This window comes from Gambusia affinis, linkage group LG01, assembly GCF_019740435.1.
Source record: "Gambusia affinis linkage group LG01, SWU_Gaff_1.0, whole genome shotgun sequence".
Lineage (NCBI taxonomy): Eukaryota > Metazoa > Chordata > Actinopteri > Cyprinodontiformes > Poeciliidae > Gambusia > Gambusia affinis.
The window spans coordinates 32,804,117-32,826,284 of NC_057868.1; the positions used below are offsets into that span (position 1 = coordinate 32,804,117).

Here is a 22,168-nt window from a genome sequence, read left to right on the forward strand (position 1 = left end):
TGCTGCAGTGTGAACACAGCCTAAATGTGAAAATGTTCAAGGGATGTGAGCAGTTGTGTAATTTTCTGTACTGGAAATAAATGACAGGTAATTTTAAATCAGACGTCAAGTGTTAGTTAGAGCTAATGTCAAAACATTTCTACAAAGGATGTAATTTGCGTCACAGAGTCGGTCACGTCTCGGTCCAGGCAGGTCATGACTCAGAATGCATCAAAAGTAGAGTCTTTATTGATGAGTGGGCCAAAAGAACCACCTCAGTTAAACTTTACAGTTACAGAATATCATCTCGCAAAAGAGTGCCAGACGTAAAAATTATGGACCTCACTTTGCCTTTTCCGCATCAACATCTGTACAAGTTGTAATACCCGGTCTGGAACCTATGAAATGCAGTGGAATGCATGCTAGAACAGCAGGCTGTGCAAGTGTCCACATTTAAAAGATTGACTGCACATTAATATCTCTATGCCTAACGCACTGAAGGTCAGACATTTGCATTACATGAATCTTAATTTGGAGAAACAATTCAGTGCAGACTGAGCCGGGATCCACACAGCAGCCTGATTTCGCTTTGATTTTTCAAACACACCGTGATCCAGACACTCAAATCATGACATTTATGTTGAAATATAAGAGGGCCTGGTAACATTCGAGTTTCCTTCATGGCGCGTCTTCTTTTGTGGTGAAAGCATACAGTAACAGTACAGTACTTTAAAACATTCCCAAGACCATCATTTGCTAATAAATATACATTTGCTATTTTTTTAAAACTGATGTAATATACGTACATCGTTCAAGTCATTAAATCCTATGCCCTGTTTGTAATATACAAGTGCCCCTTTTTTAATCTTATCCCCCGATATTTCACATTTTTAGCACATTAGCATAAAAAAAAATCATACCACATTTTCAGTTGCAGAAATTCATTTAAAGGATAAATTTCCATTTGATGGCAGCTGAATTTTGCCGGATTTAGACAACAAAGTGTGACTGCCTTCATTTTGACTCAGTATTACTGAAACCTATTGTATCAACATTTCTCCTGTCAGTCTCGTTCTGCCTTTCTCTCCCTTTTTGCTCACACACACACACACACACACACACACACGGGCGCGCAAAAATGCTATAGAAAAACACACAAGCAGGAATGTACATTCCTGTACAGTCTATACAATAAGAAATCAAGTCATATTTCAAAATAGTGTCATCTGCTTTAACATGTATTGTTTACAAATAAAGCAAAACAGGCAATTTTTTTTTTCATTATATGATACAAAGAAACCTGACACGCCCTAAGTCCAAAAAAATCAAGCATGTTTGGGGGGGCTTCTGCGTTCACAACAGCTATTTAAATGTATCCAAGGGTATCGGGTCCGCTTAATATTCTGCAGTCTTCTTTGAATTACATGAAAAGGCGTCCAGAGAGGTCTGTCGCTCCATTCAGACCCCTTTGAGTTCTTTGATGTGTTTCAGAGTTAGCATCGCTCTGATCAACACTTTCTATTCACAATTCACGGCACATTTCTTCAAGGGGCGTTTTTATCCGTTTAGGGCCTTATGTGACACAAACTAGTTCTCTGGGCCGTGTCCGTCTGAAATAAGGCAACGTTATTTTGAAAATGGCATCTGTCACACCTAATTGGAGTGGTGATTGTTGTGATCTTTCCAAGCTATCATTCATACACCAGAAGTACACATCGCCAAAAGTGTTGCCAGGGGTTTCCTAGCGCCCCTGTTCGGACTGTTTTCACCTCACGGGACATTCTTCAAAACAATCCTGAATTTGGTAGCAAAACTTTGATCTTGTTGTGCAAAACAACAAATCAGACACCAACACTTAAGAGGAAGTGCACTAAATCCCCTCTGCTCTCTCTAAATCTGAAACCTGGACTAATTTCCTCTCACATGATGCAGTAGGCCTCATCCTGGGGCAGATGTTGTTTAGTCCTCCAGTAGGTGGGGAGGTGGGCTCGCAGCACTTTCCTCAGGTCCTCATTGAGCAGGAGACAGAAGATGGGGTTGACGCCGGCCTGGGCAAAGCTCATCCACACCGTGATGGAGAGGTACCTGTGAGGGATGGTGCAGGACTGGACGAACACCCTCCAGAAGCAGGCCACGATGTATGGCGCCCAGAGGACGAGGAAAAGCAGAGTGATGGTGTAGAACATCCTGCCCAGCCTGCGCTCTGACCGGACCTCCTCCATCCCAAGCAGCCGCCGGTGCTGATTGTGTAAATTCTGCCTGATGCCCAACAGAGTCGGGGGCATGGGGCCGCGACCGAACCCCGCGATCCAATTGGCTGCAGCTTGGCCTGTCGCTCCAGGACCGTGAAAGGTCCAGTTCTGGCTGATAGCCGGCACCAGTTGGACCGGTTTCATCTTGCGGTGCCTGTACTCAAAGAGTAGGAGCTTGGCGTAGAATCCGTGAGTGGCCAGGACGACCACAGCCAGCATCAGCATGAAGCCAAGGGTGTCGTTGTTCTTCAGGTGGCGGTGTTCAAAAATGCACTGGTCTTCATCACGGATGAACTCGTAAGTTCCCACGTTGAAGACAGGAGGGAACGCCATGGCGACGGCCAAGGTCCACACCATGCAGATGATGGCGGCGCAGGTCCAGATGGTCATGCGTTTGGCGTAGAAGCGGTGGTGGGCGATGGCGAGGTACCGAGTGACAGCCACACAAAACAGCATGAAGGCAGCGTGAAAGCAAAACAGAACAGACATGAAAGCCACAACTTTGCAACTCAATTTGCTGTAAGGCCAGTCCGAGCTGTTGTGGACGGAAACCAGCACAAAGGGGAAGCAAGCGGCGGAGCGGACCGCATCGGCCAGGCACAGGTCCAGGAGAAAGAAGTAGGGGGCCTTGTGGAGTGTCCTGTCTCGCAGCACCAGCATGGAAACCAAGAGGTTGCCCACGAGGCTGACACAGATGATCAGCCCCAAGAAGACCAGCTTAAAGTAGGCAGACACATCTGTGGCAGAGAGACCCCCACTGCTGCCATCACTGCTGCCATCACTGTTGCTGCTACTGCTGCCACCTTTGCCCGGTCCGCTCTGGGAAGCCAGCACGGCCAGTAAACTGCCAGGGCCATCGATGGCGAAGCTCTGGTTCGACATTCTATCACCTTCTGAGAGAGCCTGGCTGAACCGGGCCCTTGAGAAAACAGCTATTATCCTCCTGCCGCCGCCGTCGTCGTCGTCTCCCCTTGGTCTCTACAAGGAGAGGCCGAGCGGATCTTTCCTACACGACAGAATCATCTCTCTTCTTTGTCCACGGCTTCAGCGCCTGAGAACAGAGACACACATTTCCGAGGTTTAAACTAAAAGGAAAACAAGATGTCTGACCTGCGTGTTGGTGAACTCAGTGGATACAAAACACACAAGTGTCGTGTTGGAAGACACGGCTCTAAAATCTCTGCCTTCCTGTTTCCCTAACGCTGGGATCAGATCAGCAGCTCTACAGCATGCCAGCTCCTTGGCTCTCTCAGTAATTACCTAGCCCGTTGCTAAGATACTACAGCTCACATACTTTGTGCAAGTGTGGGTGTTTGAGTGAATGCATGGGGGTGTACAGGGATGGAGGGCGGGTGGAAACGATGGTGTGGGGGGGTGGAGCAGACACAGCATAACCAACCCTGGGCATGTCCAACAAACAGACATGTTGTAAATGAGCAAAAGGACATTTTATGCTTTCCCCTGCGTTCCTCCATTTGTGTGCAGAGGAGCAGAATCTGTAGCATTCGTAGCAGAGAGCAAATATGGGGATGTAGCAGCAGAGCAGGGGCAGCCATTTGGGTTTTTTCTTTGACTCTGCGTCTGTGTGAAGTGTGCTGCCTCACTCAACAGGAGGCGATAAAGTGATAGTGATAAAACAATGATAATAATTAAACAATATGCTATAATTGTAATAATTATATATTTATACATCCATATATTTATATCTACATGTATAAATATTATGGGTGGAGATGATAATGCACAGGGACACTGGTTTGGGTGGGCCTTGTCAATCTAGGCCACGAACATTAAATTTATTCCCTCCAGCTCTATCTTTAAACAAAATCTGAAAGCAAATAATTTCACCTGATTAAATGGCTGCCAGTCCAGCTAGGCCTGAAACACAGGGTGGAGTGAAAAACAGATGAACAGGTGTCAAAATCACCTCTGCTGGGTGTTTTTCCTCCTCCTTTTTTCATATGTGCACGTTTGAAACGGAGAACAGACATGAATGATAACCTACCTTTCATTCCCTCATTGTACTTTTGTCTTCTCTTAAAAAACACGCACCAAAAAATAAAATAAAAAAAGAGATCCCAGTCGCTTTGTTTCACTGCTCGTCAAATCGAGAGAAAGACACATAATAAAGCTTCATGCCTCTTGATGTGCTCAACAACACCTGTTATGCATAAATCCATCCGAAAGAGCGACATGGAATAAACATGAGAAGCTGTCGAAAACCAATAGTAATAATCAACAGCTGATCAAGCAACCCAGAATGAGAAGGATGTGTTTAAAATAGTAATAATAATTATTTTTTTTAAAAATCCACCGCCACCCTTTTACAGGGGCAGAGAGAGGGAGGGATGGAGGGATGTGTTCATTTGAATATCATCCGAGAAAACAGATTTTATGTTGCATCACGTCGATGGGATGGCATCTGTTTTTCTCTGATCATATATTTCCAATTGATGTCAGAATCTCGACGCTTAGAATAACCCACCCACCATCGCTAGGGAGGAAAAATAGATCGCGGATCCCCTAAATAAAACGTCTTGGTGTGCACAATGGCTAGTGGCAGCAGGACAATTAGTCCACCCAGACAACAGCCTCGATACGCCTCTGTTTCCCATCTTTCGGTCAAAAAAAAAAATTATAATAAACAAAACAAAAAACGATGCATCTGGCCCTGAATTGTCGGTATGCAGTCTTTGTTTTGCTGCCGTAGCGAAGGTGGGCTACATCTTAATGGTCCATAATAAAAGCCTCCATGACAGATGGAACCTATATGAGGAAAAACCGAAGCCAAAAAAAAATCCAGCCGAGGTATATTTATATATAAATATATATAAAAACAATCCGAGGATTTAACCTCGAAGACGCTGCGCTTCGAAATCACATTTAGGATTTCATCAAATAACGTAAAAAAAAAAAAAAAGCGAAGGAAAACAGAGCGGCCAGGATCAGGCGAATTATTCCCGAATAATCCCAATTATGGCTGCTAGCGAGGAGCCAGCTCGCACATTCGCGGAAAGCGTCGGTTTTATTCGGAGGGCGAGAGAGAGAGAAGAAGAGAGAGAGAGGAGGAGGAAGAGGAGAGGAAGAGGAGAGGGGGGACAAGAGGAGGAGGCGGACCTGCTGTGCAGTGTTGTGGGCCACGATTTAAAAAGCCTCTCAGGGATCCGGGGAGGCTGAGGCTGTTTTCTACCGCATGGACACAGAGAGGAGCTCCAGCTCTCCTCCTCCGACACGAACCGGGCCGGATGGACGCGCCGCACAGGCCGTCAATATGACGCCATATACTGGGAACATGGAGGAGGAGCGGAACATTCAGCCAGCCATGTCTGAGATTTATGAGATTAACATCAGAAAGTTTATAGAAAAATAGAAAAATTATGAGATTAACATCAGAAAGTTTATAGAAAAATTGAAAATGTATGAGATTAACATCAGAAAGCTCATAGAAAAATTTAAAATTTATGAGATTAACATCAGAAAGTTTATAGAAAAATTTAAAATTTATGAGATTAACATCAGAAAGTTTATAGAAAAATTTTAAATTTATGAGATTAACATCAGAAAGTTCATAGAAAAATTGAAAATTTCTGAATTGGAAAAGTTGAAAAAATGCTATAAAAAATCAGAAAGCTTTAGATCACTCTCTGAAGTTTTCCAGAATAAAAGCTTCAAAAGTCGAACCTTTACTAGGAAAAAATTCTGAAATTTTCTAGAAGAAAAAAACATGTTACAAATACTAGAAAAACTCACATATTTTCTAGAAAAATATCTTGCAAATTTCTCAGCTTGTAATGTTGAAAATGTTCTAGAAAAATCTCTTAAATTTTCTGGGAAAAGAATGATGGAAATTTACAAGTGTGAAAAGACAACAATTTACTAGAAAAAATCTAAAATTATCTAGGAAGACGTTTGGAAATTTCTGAGCTTGAAAAGTGAAATTTCCTAGAAAAATTTCTGAAATTTTCTAGAAACAAAAGCATGGAAATTTCCAAGAGTGAAATGTCAAACATTTTCTAGAAAAAAAATCTGCATATTTGAGATTAATCTAAGAAATTTTCTAGAAAAAAACATTGAAATTTCTAAATTTGAAAATTTTCACAAAAAACCCCAGCAAAAACAGAAATTTTTAGTTTTATCTGAGAAATTTTCTGGAAAATACATCGTGAATATTTCTGATTTTGATCATTCAAAAATTTACTACGAAAAAGCAGAACGTTTTAGAATAATCTCAGAAATTTTCTAGAAAGAATTTGAAATTTTCTGAGTTTGAAAAGTCAAAAAATTTGCTAGAAAAAAGTCTGAAAGTTTTTTCTGAAAAATTCTGAGATTAATCTCAAAATTTCCGAGGTTAATGCCAGAAATTAAGTTCTCCTTTTTTCCCGACCCAATGTGGCGCTGAGGTAGAAAGAGAAAAAAATGGACAAAGTTTCCATTTAGGAAACTCTGATTCCAGGGATGTTTTTGATTAGGGAAAACATTATAGCATGAAATAAAGCTGAAACGGTAGATTTTAATTGTTTTATTTATGTCTGTATCGGATATCTGTGATCTGGACTGATCCTGGTTTCTGTTTTAGATTTTTCTAGGACTCTCCTCTTGTCCTTTTCTTGAAATTAACCTTTTTATTTTTGTGAAGCTTAATGCGACAGACCTGCCCAAAATGCTACATAATTATATAATTCTTTACTGTTATTAGGTTTGTTTTATTCATTGCCTTCGTCAAGGTCAGCTCATTTCTCTAATTCCCAGACTTTAAGAAAAAATTATTATTTTATTGCCTCAAAACTAAACTCTAGCTGTAATCTTTATTTCTGTTCTGTTGGTGGTTCAGATTATGCACACATCCTCTCGCCCTGCTTGTTTTATAAAGAGTTTTAATGTCTTATTTTTCATTTTTCAGTCAGTAAATGGTTAACACGTTTTTACCTCTCAGATTATCTGACTTTGTTCACTCCTTGAGGAATAAAGTAGCTAATTCGACCTGCTCTCTACTTCCAGTCTGCAAATGTTTGAAGAGTTTAATGCATGTCGGACTCAAAATTGTTTTTAAAAACATAAAATAAAACACTAAAGGAAAAGCATATAAGCATAACCTGTATTTTTTAGAAGTGATTTCCTTAGAAACTTGTTTTGAGACACCAAACGAAGACATTACATCTTTATAAATAGGTTTGTAAAGATAATTTTTATGTGAAAGGCCAACACAAAAGTAGCTAACAATTGTAGAAAGAAAATTACACGTAATTCAAAACATGATTGTTATAGTCAATAATTTTTTTTTTTATAATCTGAAGCCGTCTGACATGTCAGATTATAATCCTGGTTTGTTTTTCAGCCTTCGTGTCCGTCTCTCATCTTACAAAGCCTGAGGCGCTGCAGGATACTGTGACTTCAGTGCAATGTGTGACCTTTGGCTTTCTTCTGCAGCTCATGTTGCAATTTGTGTTCAGAAAACGCAGCGCGCTCTGCAGACGCCAGTGTTATTTTAAAAGTGACTCCGGTCTATTCCGCTCTGCATTAAGCTAAACAAACTTATTTTGAAGATGAAGACAAGAAGGTCAGACAAGAGGGGATTGGATCAGGTTTAATTTTGGGACATTGCAAAAACGTTCACCACTTCAAACATTTGACTTTGTGCTTAAGTTCATTTGTGAGGTTCACAAAACAGAGTTGTACAGTTTAGTGCAACAACAACAACATGTTTACTGGCATGAATCAAGAGGAATTCCCGTCATCGATATCACTTCTAATTCCAGATTTTTCCTCAAGTTGACATTATTTACTAGTGACTGAGGCAAAGCCGTTTTCATGCACTTTAAAAACAAAACTATTTCAAGATTTTGTGCCACACTGAAAACGTAATACTCCACAACTTAAAATAAAAAAGTACGCGTCGCCAACGACATGTGGGCCATTTTAAAACGTAACTTTCTGGCAGCTGGTTGCTACCATCTTGATATTCTGGATGCATTAGAGACCATATTTAGAAAAGACGGAGGAGTGTCGTTATCCCTCGTTTGAGTCACTGCCAGGTGTAAAGCTTTGCCTGCATAAGCACTCTCAGAAGAGTTCTCCCATGAGATTAAAATGTAAAAATATATTCTCAATTTATTGCACCATTACACCCAAAGGCTACAGTGTTCGCTCAACCTTTAACTGTGTCAAAAAAGAAGTCCAGGTAAAGAGACAAACTAGCACCAGTTAGAGGCAAATCACAAGCTTTTATATTTATGCTGGATGCTGGGTCCATTAGCTTTAGCAGTTAGCATGCTGTGACGCACATTGAGAGGCTAGTTTTTGTTACATTTACCTCAGACGTCAGAGGTTTGATCTAAATCTCACCCAACTTCACTTTATTGCAGTTGGAAAACCAGTCAAGCTAAATACCATTAGCGATGGAAGATAATAATGTATTTCACATTCAAAACATGAAACTGTTTGTTCAATAACAGACCAGTGTGTGTGAGATACAAAACTATTTATTACAGCAGCAGTTTCTGAACATATGGCAGCCATTTTGGATTCCTAACTGGGGAGCAAAAGGTTGGCGGCTAACACAAAAATTAGCTGTGGTGCAGAGTCACAACTCTTTGGAAAACATTTGACAAAATATCTGCTAAAAATAAAGTGAATTATGTGAGATTTCCATATTTGCTTGATTAGCTGTTTTGGTCAGAGACTAAACTAAATATTGTTAGCTTAAAACAGTAACAATCCTGCATTTTTCTTGCTGTTTCTACACTTAAACCTTGCAGAAATATGGACCTATGAGAGGAAGGTGTGCAGCTCTTTGTGTTAATGAAATTAAACCTTTCATAAATGCAGATAAACAGTTTATAAGTGAAGGTGTTGCTGTTTTTTTAAATGCATGGCGGCCATTTTGGAACTTTCCAAGTTGAAATTTGAACTGGACTTTACAATTTTAAGGGATGCTATGGTTTATTTTCATACTTCCCAGTTCAAATGGGAAACGCTGGTGAATGGAGCAACATCACCAATTAGTTCTTCTGTAGCCGGGAACATAATTCACAAAAAGCATAAATAAACAGATCATTTCAAGTAAAAATTGTGAGCTTATGTAAGCACTAACTGTACTTCTTACCTCCAAGTTACTTTACCTGGGACTATGATTTAGACAAAAACTATTTCTAGAGCAGATAAATCAAGTTTACCTGTTTTTTTTATATATGAAATTGTCTATTTTCACAAGTATAGAAGTTGCCTTCTTCTTGCCTGAACAAAATATATTTCTCTTTGGATACTATATGGGAGGCTTTTATTGTATTTTATTTTTGCAGATATGATTTTAGGAATTCAGCTAACTGGATCAACTTGAGAACAGCCACCCTTAAAATGGTAAATATGTGCTTTAAAACTGGAGACTACTAAGAAAATAAACATTTTCCAGAAGAATGAGGACATCAGAATACATTAGTAGTTTATTCACTTAATAAAATCAACAGCAAGCCATAAATTGATCAAAAACTGTGGCTTCATCAGTTGGATGTTATTAAAGAAATTTCTGACAAAATAAACAGTCTTACATTACTAAGATTCATTTTTAATGTAATTCTGAAACGCATGAGGACGTTGGGAGAAGAAATAATAATAATAACACTTTATAAGGTGCTCTTTTTTAAGAGTGAATGTTCTCTACAAAACAAAGACGTTTTATAGACAAAACAGAAATCACTAAGAGACTTTAAGGCACTTTCTCACTGGCGTTACTTTTAATTTTACTGGCTATATTCACCTTTTAATACCTGAACCTGTGCTACACACAATGAGTGCAATAAAAAGTGCATCTTAACACTAACTGGACGATATCACATCATATACTATTAATATTTTCACACAACAAGAAAAGATAATTCATAGATTGCCTACAGAAAACAATTGTGCTTTCCTTTTGGTATTCTGCTACATAGATGGCGTAAGCCTGCAAAAGTCTCCATTCCCCATTAGATTTTCCATATTTTTGTTAAATTAAAGTGACAAACTTCAACATATTTTATGTGTTTTAATAGTAGTAGTTTAGAAAATCATGCATTGATTTTTATTTTCAAATGAGAATCTGAAAATGGATCTAAGCAAAACAGATGAAACTCAGATTTGAATGAAATCTCAGTTTTCGAGTCTTGCAACAAATCTGTAAGTGGATTCATCTGACCCATGAATAGACCATTTGATCTCTGGCTCTATGTTCAGGGTTGAAGTCAACTCTGCCCTAATCTGACGTATTTCATAGCTTCCTGCAGATTTCCTCACGGTATTTAGCTTCATCCGTCTCCTCTTTAGCTCTGACTAGCTCCTCTGCACCTCTGCATGAATCCACTTTACCGTAATCCACTACTTTGTGTTGATCCATCACATAAAATCCCAAAGAAATAGTTTAAAGTTTGCACTGTAGTTGTATCGGACGCTGCAAAAACATTAAATCTCACTCTAGAAATAAGAAAAACCTAACTTGCAAGTAACATTTAACAAGAAATTTGGGTCAATAATTTCTTAATATTGTTGAAAAGGTTTTAGCTTCTAGAACTTTGGAAAAATGTCTTGTTATAAATGAAATAATTTGCAGGATTATTTACCTAAAATAAGCTCTTATATCTTGATGGTAAGTAAGTTTTGTCTCATTTCATATGTACTTAGATAGAAACTAGATCAGAAATATTTGGTAAGATTTTCTGTTTTTGCAGCGTAACAAAATGTGAAACATCTGAACGGGGATAAACACTTTTACCAGGCTCTGCATGTTTGAATTTTGCACCAAATCAGAGAGAGACGTGAGCGTTATTGAACTTGTTGGCTTCTGTTTGGAATCATTAAAAGGCACTTCGCTTGACAGCAGATCAGACTGAACCTTTGGAGCAAATCCAGAAGAACCAGAAGCAGCCGAGGTGCATCACTAGTGTAGCGGAAAACTTTAAATGTGTCCGTTTGATTTCCTTTACTCAGCTCAAGCATGCAGACGAGTTTCTAAATAAAGTGTAAGAAACAGGCTCAAATAGATGTTTGGTATCATTGTGTCCCGTATACAGACCTGTTTCTCTTCTGATTTTCTTTTGTTCTGTGTGTGTGTGTGTGTGTGTGTGTGTATAAATAACTGTGTGAAAAACTTACATCGGGGTTCTGCTTCTCTGACCAGAGTCTTTGAACGCTTCAAATAAATATATAAAGACAAAGATGGCTCCTTCTCCGGTTTATTGAGCAGCTTCTCTACCTGCCAAAGAGTTTCCACCACACCAGAGAGAGGGAAACACCCAGGAATAAGATGCACGGCTTTAGATCGATGCTGTAGTCTTCTTCTTCAGACATCAGGGCTAGTGGATCGTCGAATGAGGCAGATTGAGGACCGGCGTTCGCTGATGCACAAGTCTCAGCTGCCTGATGTTCTGCAGATTTTGTGGGCGTTTCTAAAAGCTTTTTTTGAAGTTGGCTGAATTGTGCAGGAGATTCTTCCATCAGACTGGGATAGGAGACACACTCGGCAGCCAGGCGCTTGTCGCCTGCTGCTGACAGAGGACCGAAGCGAGGAAGAGTTTCCACTCTGTCAGTCTGAGACTCGTCTGATCTCTGTTCGGGTTCTTGAGATGAAGGACGTGGGGGAGACGGCGACGCAGCGGGACGGCTGTGCACAGACTGCTCTGGTGTTTCTTTCTCGTGCACCCGGTGGAGTGAATGCGAAGGCTGAGAGTTATCTGGTTTGAGTGCAAAGGCAGAATTGGCCTGAAGGTCGAGTTCGGAGGATGCTGAAGGTGTGGACAGTGTGGCGCCGGTACGTAGCGGCCTGTATTGAGATGTGGCGGAGGGACCGGATTGATGACCGGGTTTCTGTTAGAGTAAAAACACAGCAGAGAAATGGTTTCAAATCAGCAGAAAAGCATTTTAAAACACACCAATGCTTTTCTCTGACATAAACGTCACGCTGACAGAATGACAGTGAAAACATAAAGACATAAAAAGTGCAGGTGAGAAAAGGTCAGTTCTCCAAATCGTAAATAGTAGGACTTCTTGTTAAAATGAATTAAAAACCAATCAATTTTTAAAAATATAAACATTAGTTTAAAGTTTGCCTTTCATTTATTTAAAAAACTGAACAGATAAAAATACAACCTCTAGAAAGATGTTTATGATCATTTTTACGTGCAGCCATCTAAAAAAAACAAACATCCAATTATAAATTGTTTTTAACAATACTGAAAGTTATAAAAATAAGCATTTAAATTGAATGAGAGAATTTTAAAAAAATATTTTTGTTACATTTTAAGGAAACATCACACATTCCACTTGTATTAACTATTATTAGAGAACTCTGACACCAGAACGACACATAGGCATAAACCAAATACAGCATTCATGTAAACTACATTTTTTAGTATTTAAATAGATTTTTGGGATAAAACCGGCAATTATCATACGATTTGTTTTCTTCTTTCTGCTGCCTTTCATTATATTGATTTGTATATTTTTTCTATTGTTTATAATTGTTTTGTTTCTAATAAAATGAATAAATTTCATAACTAACTAACTAAATTTTCTTAGAGTAGACAATAATTAAAAAGTAAAAGGAACAACTTTAAATCACCAGCTGTCAGGCAAGTATGAAATGTCTTGGCTGGTAAAAATTACGACATGGTTGATATAAGACTAAAACTCAAAAGGTACAACATTGCAAATCTGTAAATTTACCCAGAATACAGAAAAAAAATGTATTTGTTATTGTTGTGATTTGTAGCAATAGAAGGGAGACACAAAATCTGTGTCACAAACAGTTTACAAAAAAAATCCCGATTTCTTGTCACCAAAACATCAATTTGACGATGGAAGCGGTCTTGAATCTTGACGGTTCTAAAACAACCAAAGTTGGATTTTTTGTCCGTAAAAGACAGAAAATGTCAAACAGGATAGAAAGTTGTTAAGGAGAAAAATAAACCACAGAGGTCAGAAAGTGTGAAATGTTTTAAAGTCTAAAAATAATTTTCATTTCCAACTCAAATTTTGTCTATTAGAATCCTACGATTCATAAATACTCCCAACCATTCAGGTTGACTTGAAGTCACTTTATAATAACAACCTCTGCTAAATCAATTAAACATTCGCAAAAAAACTAAACAATAAGAAAAAAGATTATCCAGTTATGGCTGGACAATAAATCAATAACAATATATATCGTGATAGACACTCTTAAAATATCAACAGATAATACATATGATAGAATATTCAATAGTTTTGTTTAACTCTGGTCCAGAACCGCACAGCATTCTGGGAGACGTAGGCAGAGGACAGACTAGCTGCTCAAGCTAGCTAACCAAAGTTGGTGGCATGAACTAACTCACTCACTCTTTGGTTACCTAGCAACAACCTAATGACTAACTGGCCCAGCAGCAGTTACCAGTTGCCTCTCAACTGATTAAAAATAAAGAAGTTAAAACTGTGGTTAAAATAGAAAAAGGTCGCACCACCAGTTTAGTAGTAATTTAGATATTTAAAACAAAACAACACTAATCAATAATTATTGATATAGACTGATATTAAACGCTTTTACGGTGATACATTTTTTTCAGCCATATCGTCCAGCCTGACCTTCAGGACCACCAACCTCTTCAAATGGTTACATTAGAAAAAAACTATCATCAAGTCATGATGTAACGCAGAAAGCATGCATGTGTATACTGAATGAAGTGACAAACACAGCGGACGCAATCAGATCCGTTCTTTAAACAAGGTGACAAATCTTCTTTGTTAGTTTATTTCTGAAAAAAATGTCTTACTCTATAATCTTTTTTTTAGTTCCGTCTATAGTCATTATTCTGCAAAGATACAGACATATTGCAAACGCCAAAAACCCCAAAGAGCATGCAACACGAAACGGATAGAAAACAAAAGGAAACGTGCTGCAGGCGTAAACATTACCTAAGTTGTTGCTGATGCTTCAATGAGCTGTGAACAATATAAACAACCAAACCAGAGATTATATGTTTCTTAAAGTTGAACTGAAATGTTTTAGATCCATGATTTTAACAAATAAAGTGAATGGCTTTATGTGATTACTTGTAAAGTATGAATTTGTAATCAACTGCATGAGCCGTTGTACTTTTGTGTTGAGTTAATTTCTTCTTCTCTGCCTTTTATCCTTACCTCCACATCGATCTCAGGATGAATGATGACTGGACACACAGCTGTTGGCCTGACTAGTTCTGCTATTAAACTCTCTGGTTCCTCTGTTGATGTGAAACAGAAGAAATAAACTCAAAGATTAGAGATGAAAACAGGAAAAAACAATACCAGGGTTTATACAGGACTCCCAGAGTTGAATTTACTGCTTTTTACTACCTTTTTTTACTACCTCTACAATATTTTTACTACAAACACAAAATCGAGGAAATTTTGCCCCAATTTTGGGAGATCAGTGATTGGTCAATATTTACGTGAAGCCAATCTCATCCTCTGATCTTTTCTACTTCAGCAAAGGTCTAAAAATCAGCCACTTTCCTCTCCTGCTCTCCACCAGGTCATATCTGCAAGCTTGTAGTTATCAATAGTGACCCCACTGTTACCAACTCAGAGACTTTCTTCCTATATTTAGCAACATTTCAATAAAAAAAAATGGCACTGGCTAAAATTGAAATCGGCAGATCAAACTTTTTATAGATTGATAATCTATGATCTGTAAGAAAGCTGCAATCGGTGCACTGACCCATGTAAGATGACGGCTCATGTAAAACTTTATCCCACTTACTCGAAGATCTACCTGTGACTTTATTTTACTACTTTTTACTACCTTTAGTTACTTCTTACTACCTTTTACTGGCCTTAATTTGAGCTTGTTTAATTTACTACTTTTTGCTACCGTGCAGAAACCCTGAACACTATAAAAACATCAAATGAAGAAATACATGTGAGAATAATACAAAGTTATATGTAATATATAGCATAAAGCACTTTCAAAATTCATGTAGCAACATATTTTAAAAATTTGTTCAATTAATAATATAATGAAGCAACAATTTGTGTGGATGTTTATTCAGTACCTTCTCCTTTCTCCAGACCTTCCTCTGATGTCAGACTGCAAGAAAAGAAAGCACATAATGGTGAACAATTTTTAAACATTTTCTCATTTGTGGTGAAAATGAATGATAAAATAAAACAAATACAAAACGCATAAAATCCTACAAATTTTGAGGACGATTAACTTTTATATTGCTGTGGTTGCATAATAGATTAAACTTCCTACAGATTAAATTTAGTTCCTACAGAAAACATTAGAATGTGTTTAGTAAAAGTGCTAATTAAGAATCAGGAACAAGATGAGGGAGGTGGAAACATGATGATCAAGATTTACCAACACAGAAAGATTCTGATATTATTTAGATTTAGAACATATTTTAAATACAATATTGGACTTGCATAAAAGATGGAAATAAACAAATAATTAGATTTTTTGGAGAAAATAAACATTTTATTGCCTAAAATGCCAGAACATGAAATGTCTTTAGGGAATTTGAACTCTGTGAATATAGGAAAATTACATTTAAAGAGTTTTGGGTATATATATATATATATATATATATATATATATATATATATATATATATATATATATATATATATATATATATATATATATATATATATATATATATATATATATATATATCAGAGCTGACTTTAATATAAATTTTGAATATTGAAACAACTAAAATGTTTTTTGACTTAGTACCCTGATATGTTTCTTTTTTTCTCCTTTAGTCCCTTCATTTCTTATCTATGCGTTATTTCATCCCTTCCTATCTAAAAATAAGTCATGGACTTATTTTGTGTTATCATTTATTTTTCTTAACAATTAAGTTTTTCAAAATAATTATAACATATTTTAATAATGTTCTTTTTACCTTTGGGATAAAGCAATTTAATTATGGCAATAAATAGTTATACAAGGCCCAAATCTCATGTAAATTCTTTATCATATTCTGAAAATCTTGCCTTATGCACCAGTTTTCATGCATTTAGGTTCTGAATCAGGTTTGGGTCAACTGATCCTGAAATATGACTGAATAGGAACCTCTAACCAACCTCTTGATGATAAATGCTATTTATTTCAGTCATAAAGCTGTATTTCTCTACAGAAGAATGGGCAAATTTGAGATATAATCCAGGCCACATATGGTAAAGAAACAGCATGAATGTTGGCTAATATGTCTCACATTTTGTGTTCCACTGTTCGGTGGAACACAAAATATTTTAAATATCTGTAAGGTGGTTTTTGAGAAACACCTGCTGGTTGTTAAATGCCAGAAATAAATGTATGGAGAGCAGTCGCTGATGGAGCTAAATAAAAACAAACACTTTGAAACAAGAATGTTGTCCATGGGTTCTCAAACGAGGGGGCAACGCCGCATTGCCAAGAGCCCAAGGACAGCATGCCAAAAGCTGAAGACGCGTGACAAGCATGTGACAAGAGCTGCAGGAGCTTCTTGTTGTGACTTATTCCATGGTCTGCCTTCTATGATTTAAAAATATGAGCCATAAAATATATGACCGAGATTTATGCAATTCAATAAATCATTTCAAGACTTTTAAACTGATTTAATTACAGAATCAAACTTATTATTGAAGGTTTCTGAATTTTAGAATAATGGAATTATTATTATCATTTATTTATTTATTATTATTATTATTATTATTATTATTAGTTACAAATTTTAATGTTTCATTTCCAGAGTATGTCCGATTTAAGACAAATGTCTGGTCTGTTCCTTGACCCTGAGCGTGACATTGAAGGAAAAAATAGCTTGTTGAAGCCATGAGGGCAGGTGTGTGTGAAATTGATTTATATCACATTTATAAATATCTGTTAGCTAAGTTTGAATGTTTCATACTTTTACTCAAGAGAAATAAAAATCAGACAAATTCAGGATTACCTAAATATTTTAGGTGATTTCTTAAACTGTGCATTCATCAATTATCTTGATCTGTATTGGCTAAACCATCAGAAACTATTGCCAAGCAGCAGCAGAAGTGAAAATCTACATGATGGCTATCAGTTTATGAACTGTTAGATCCTCTTTATGTGTTGCTAACACGATGAGGGACCTTTACCACAGCAAGATGTACCATCTATCATGTTGATGTTACAAGAAATAGGATGATTATGTGGCTTTGATAGAGTGCAGCCTTTTAATTACTTGTGGGACAGAGGCCAGTCTGCTCATTTGAAATTCCTCCACTCCCTTACGAGTGATAGAAAAGGTCAGAGTTCAATTTTAGTGTGTGGGGAAACGCCAGGACTGAAAACGACACCTGCCCTTTTCCTATTTTCAACGTGTCACACACCTCGCGGGCCACTGGCATTCAGCGCAGGGTGTGAGCTTTCTGAAAAATCTCTTCCTGAGCAAGTGGAAAAAACTGAACCAGAAATAAGAAATTCAAAGAAACATGCCTTTCGTGTTGTCTGAATATACGTCACACTTTGGATTCGGGTTCCTCCGTGGCAAAACGTTTGCCACTGAGGTGAATGCTCGTTTTAGACAGAAAGGCTCAAAGGGTATTAGTAAGAAGATACTGCTCTGTAGCTGCTGCCCCTGTGTCTGTGTTGCAGGGATCACTCTATCTAGGAGCTAATACTGACCTGTAATGTTTCCTTGAACAGGTTGGGATAGATCCAACAAGTTCATTACATTACAGATAATGGCCAGTTCTGCACATTTTCAGCTGTTTTGGAGCATCTTGTCACTTTAATCCAAATAAACTGCTTCTAGCCACGCCCTCCTCAACTCAACATTTACAATGGCATGTAAATGTAACTATGCAATCATAGATCTTTGAAAAGCATGAAGTAGGGCCTTTTACACAATCGACAAGAACGCAGCAAGTAGTTTCTGAATGGTAAGTCAACAACAAAACACTTATCTTTTCTAGCAGCCATTGTACAGCACCAAACATACTATAGCTCCGCTTGGGTTGCTACATAACAATGCAGTGCCCGTCAATTATGATTCAACAATTGAGATGTTTTGGAAACGGCTCGTCTTCCAGACACAAAAAAAGACATAAAATTTTTGCTAAAAAAAAAAAAAAAAAGGCTGGATGTTTTTTTAAGCACTTGGGTTGTTTTTAGAAGCAAATGGAAGATTAAAAACATGCAAAATGTGAAGTTTGCAGCATAGGTCCCCTTTCAATTTCTTCAATTCGGTTTTTCAAAGGTTTTAAATGAGACAGAGACATAGTAATTTTTACTTGTGAAGTTGAAGAAAAAAATCCCATTGTTTTTTAAAGAATCTAAAAAATATATTATCTATTTGTATTCAGAAATCGCCCACCTTAATAAAATCCAATGCAAACATCTGTCATCAAAAGTCACTTAGATAAACAGAGTTCACAGTGTGTATTTTAATTTTAGCATAGATACAAACATATATGTGCTGGAATGTCCTATTCAAAGTTCAGAGCAAAATATACTTGAGAATCTTTGACAAGACTTGAAAACTGCTGCTAGCAGATGCTTCTCATTCACACTGACAATATTCAGATTTAAAAATACTATACTAATCCCAAAGGGAAATTTAATCTGGGCTGTTTTGTAAAGCAGAATGGGGGAAATGTATTTAAACCTCTAGATTTAGCATAATCCTAAAGACTTGCAGCTGTAATTAACCAAATACTGATTCTGGGCAGCTTAATAACAAAAGTCCACTTTTGAGATTTTTCTTCAGTTTAAAAGTTTAAAAACTATATTTCTCTATTCTTCAACTGCACAAATATCCTCTACATTGTGTTTGCCTAATCAGATACATGTCAATAAAATATTTTTAAATTTAATATTTTATTTGTGTTTGAGTTTGGTTTGTTCACATCTCAGTGAATAATAACCAGTTATTGATTATTGCTTTTAAGCTCAGACAGTTAAATATGTCCTCCTCTCTCCTATTCCACCAAATATGTGTTGAATGCTGTTAGTGGTGATGCTCTTAACAGGAAGAAAACTCTGCTTAAGGCCCCATACAACATACAGCCCTGGTCTAATACTGCGTTCCAGTTTTACCTGGAACTGGGAAAATTCAACTTCCCAGTCAGAAAAATCAACTGGGAAACTGGGAGCAACTCTGACTACCCCCACTTACAACCTGTGAGGTGGACTTCTCGTTTCAATATGGCCGCTCTTTGCACCAATAGTAGTAAAATGTGGTGGGAAAAATGTTTATTTTACTGAACACAAATAGAAATCTGAGTCAATGTGATTGCCACAGCCGACCCAACGTTTTCAGGGCCTGAGGCAGATTTTTATTTGGGGTGCCCCCAAACCAACAGATCAGCACCAGATGCCTCATTATTCCTAGGCTAGTTTAAATTTGTAACATACCTATTATTAGCATAATTTCTGATTAGCTTACATCATACCGGTTTTAAGTAATAAGACAATTTATTTTAACCTACAAGGAGCAGCAAAGTTAAATCTAAAAATATATTGGACTTTGAAATGCAAAGTGATAAGTGGACCACATTATTTTAACTATGTGAAAGTAACATCTGCAGATAAACACTGAATTTAAAGCCAACAAGTTGTTTCACATCTTATATTTCCCTAACACTAGGAAGAGATTAACCTATTATTTGTGTACCAACTATGGATTTTTTTAGGTTTTATTGGCTCTAGTTGCCTTTATTTGATAGTTAATTGACAGGAAAGTTGGTAATGAGAGGGGGGAGAAGACATGCGCCAAAGGTCACCAGGTCGGGAATCGAACCTGCAGGACTAAGGCCTCCATACATGGGTTGTGCTTAACCCCTGCGCCACCACAGCACACTTTGTGTATCAACTACGTTAACTGTGTTAAACTACTGTTTTTCCATGATCGTTTTTTTTTTTATCATGCTTTTTGCTGACATATTGGTGCCACCATAATGAAACTCTGGTATCTTAACTACAAAGCTGTTATCCACGTCAAACCCAGCTCTGAGTTCCCACTAACTAAGTAACTGGAACACAACATTTAAGCTGCAGTATGTAACTTTTAGGAGGGTCTTAGCGCTGTCAATCACCCTCTGTGTGGTGATGCTCATTCTCCCCTCTTGCTGTAACCTTTGCTCTCTGCTACACAGCAACTAGCAGAGTGTGTTGTGAATGCTTAGGCTAAACAGTTTTTCTATAATGTAAGTTGTTTCTCCACCATTAACACATAAGAGTATATGAGGTTGATTGACAGCACTAAGACCCTCCTCCTGGCTGTGATTGGTTGTTTTTGGTTAGGAGTGGTGCATTTCTTGGGATGGCAAAAGTAGCTCAGGGAGGAAGTGTAGAAGACTGATCTTTTCATGGATTATCTTTGTCATAACATACAGTCACGACATGGTGACAGTTTTAACCAATATACTAAAAAAACATATTTTATAAAGTCACACACTGCAGCTTTTAAACTGATGACTTTCAGGCACATAAAACAGCTACCTGTAGATTTTCGGACTCTTCAGGATGCTTCTTTTTTGTGCCATATTAGTGCTGGTCTGGGCTGGATCATCTTCATAGGACAAATGTAGTGTCACAGCGTAATTCCTGGAAAAGTTATTGGCCCAGTAATCACCAACCGAAGTTTCATAGCGCACGACAAACTCAATGCGTGAGCCGTGCGTGGTGTACGGTGGTGCAAAAGACAGCTTAAAGGAGAACTGATCAGTGTCGTCGACATTAGATCCAAACACGTACTCTGCCGGATGATCAAAGTAAGTGTCCCAGTTGTCCATGGTTGATCTGATGTACACCGCTTTGTGGAAGGAGATGTTCAGGACTCGAATTACTCCACTGAATGCAAGCGGCTCGTCCTCCACTGGGGATATCCGTTCAACTTCCACTTTGTTGGAGCGCACAACCTGCAGCAGGACACCGCCGCTGGGAACCTGGAACTCCGGGTGCACTCGATAGATTGGCTCCCGCACTGCTTTGCGGTATTTCGCCTCCTCCTCCTGCCAATGTGAGGTGTCTTCCTCGTCCGAGTCGAAGGCTGCGAATTCACGCACATCCACCAGATCTCCACCTGTTGTATCGGCGAACGAGACCCGCTTTCCTGCAGAGAGCGCCTGGTGGATCCGCATGTACTCTGCTGTCTCGTCGAAGATGGACGCGCCCCGTTTTCTGGGCACTGGGGAACACCTGAGCATGAGCCGGACATCCTCGGTGTCATCATCATCCTCATCCTCCTCATCGTCGTTTTCCACAGCGGCATCCGTGCGTGAACGACCCTCCGCTTCTCCAGCAGACTTGCTGGTTTTAATCGTTTTGAAAAGTCCCTCTTGGCTTGGTATGGTTAAGAAAGACATATCTGCAGAAGAGTGCATATGTCCCCTTCAAATTAAACACTTGCAAGTACTCATGGTTTGAGGAGTGTGGATCCAGCGCCGTATCTGCGTTAGGCATGGAGAAGCCCCTCCGTAATGACAACGCGTGTGACGTTAAATGTCACCCGTGGAAAACATGGCTTTCCAGTCCTTGTGACAAAGTATCCCCTGGCTAAGATGCCTTTATGCGGCGCTGCTTGGCAGCTCTTCTGAAAGCACCAGCCTCTAATATTAGTGCTGGTTCCTTTGGCGTGACCCAAATGTGTTTTTTTTTAAACTGGTGTAATCTTACTGCAACCAATGCTTCTACTCAGTCCGGGCTGACTTAACGCCCTCTAGTGGAGACAGTGGGTAAAGAAAACACTCTTTACACATTTACTCAGTTCAGCCTTTGAATGAACTGATGAATAACTAAAACAATAAACTAAACAATAAAAACTATTTAAAAAAAAAAAAAACTCTACGGAGATATATAAAAAGTGCAAATATTAAATAGGAAATATCCCAGGCTTTTATGATTTGTTTTTTTTAGAATTTGTGCAATTTGATTTATCAGCATTTTGGTGCTAACATTCGACTTTTGCACTGATCAAAAACTAAATAAT

The 22,168-nt window shown here is 38.1% G+C and overlaps 2 protein-coding genes across 4 annotated transcripts; both read right to left on the minus strand.

Moving 5' to 3' along the window:
• Positions 1-206: 206 nt before the first annotated feature.
• On the minus strand, positions 207-5,271 carry gpr173 (G protein-coupled receptor 173). The gene is made up of 2 exons (XM_044130651.1): positions 4,237-5,271; positions 207-3,282 (listed from the first exon to the last, which is right to left on the minus strand). The coding sequence occupies exon 2, from the start codon at positions 3,111-3,113 to the stop codon at positions 1,899-1,901; it is 1,215 nt and encodes a 404-aa protein (XP_043986586.1). The 5' UTR covers positions 3,114-3,282; positions 4,237-5,271; the 3' UTR covers positions 207-1,898.
• A 6,147-nt stretch (positions 5,272-11,418) lies between these two features.
• si:ch211-167b20.8 (protein phosphatase 1 regulatory subunit 3A) lies at positions 11,419-21,862 on the minus strand. 3 transcript variants are annotated; one of them, XM_044130702.1, is made up of 5 exons: positions 20,935-21,838; positions 20,680-20,784; positions 15,266-15,300; positions 14,373-14,455; positions 11,419-12,065 (listed from the first exon to the last, which is right to left on the minus strand). In XM_044130702.1, the coding sequence occupies exons 1-5, from the start codon at positions 21,561-21,563 to the stop codon at positions 11,451-11,453; spliced, it is 1,467 nt and encodes a 488-aa protein (XP_043986637.1). In that variant the 5' UTR covers positions 21,564-21,838; the 3' UTR covers positions 11,419-11,450. The 3 variants fall into 3 exon arrangements, with proteins under 3 accessions (XP_043986637.1, XP_043986629.1, XP_043986647.1); XM_044130712.1 differs by adding an exon at positions 14,148-14,174 and having other exon boundaries at positions 11,930-12,065; positions 20,680-21,862; XM_044130694.1 differs by having other exon boundaries at positions 20,680-21,838.
• Positions 21,863-22,168: the final 306 nt, after the last annotated feature.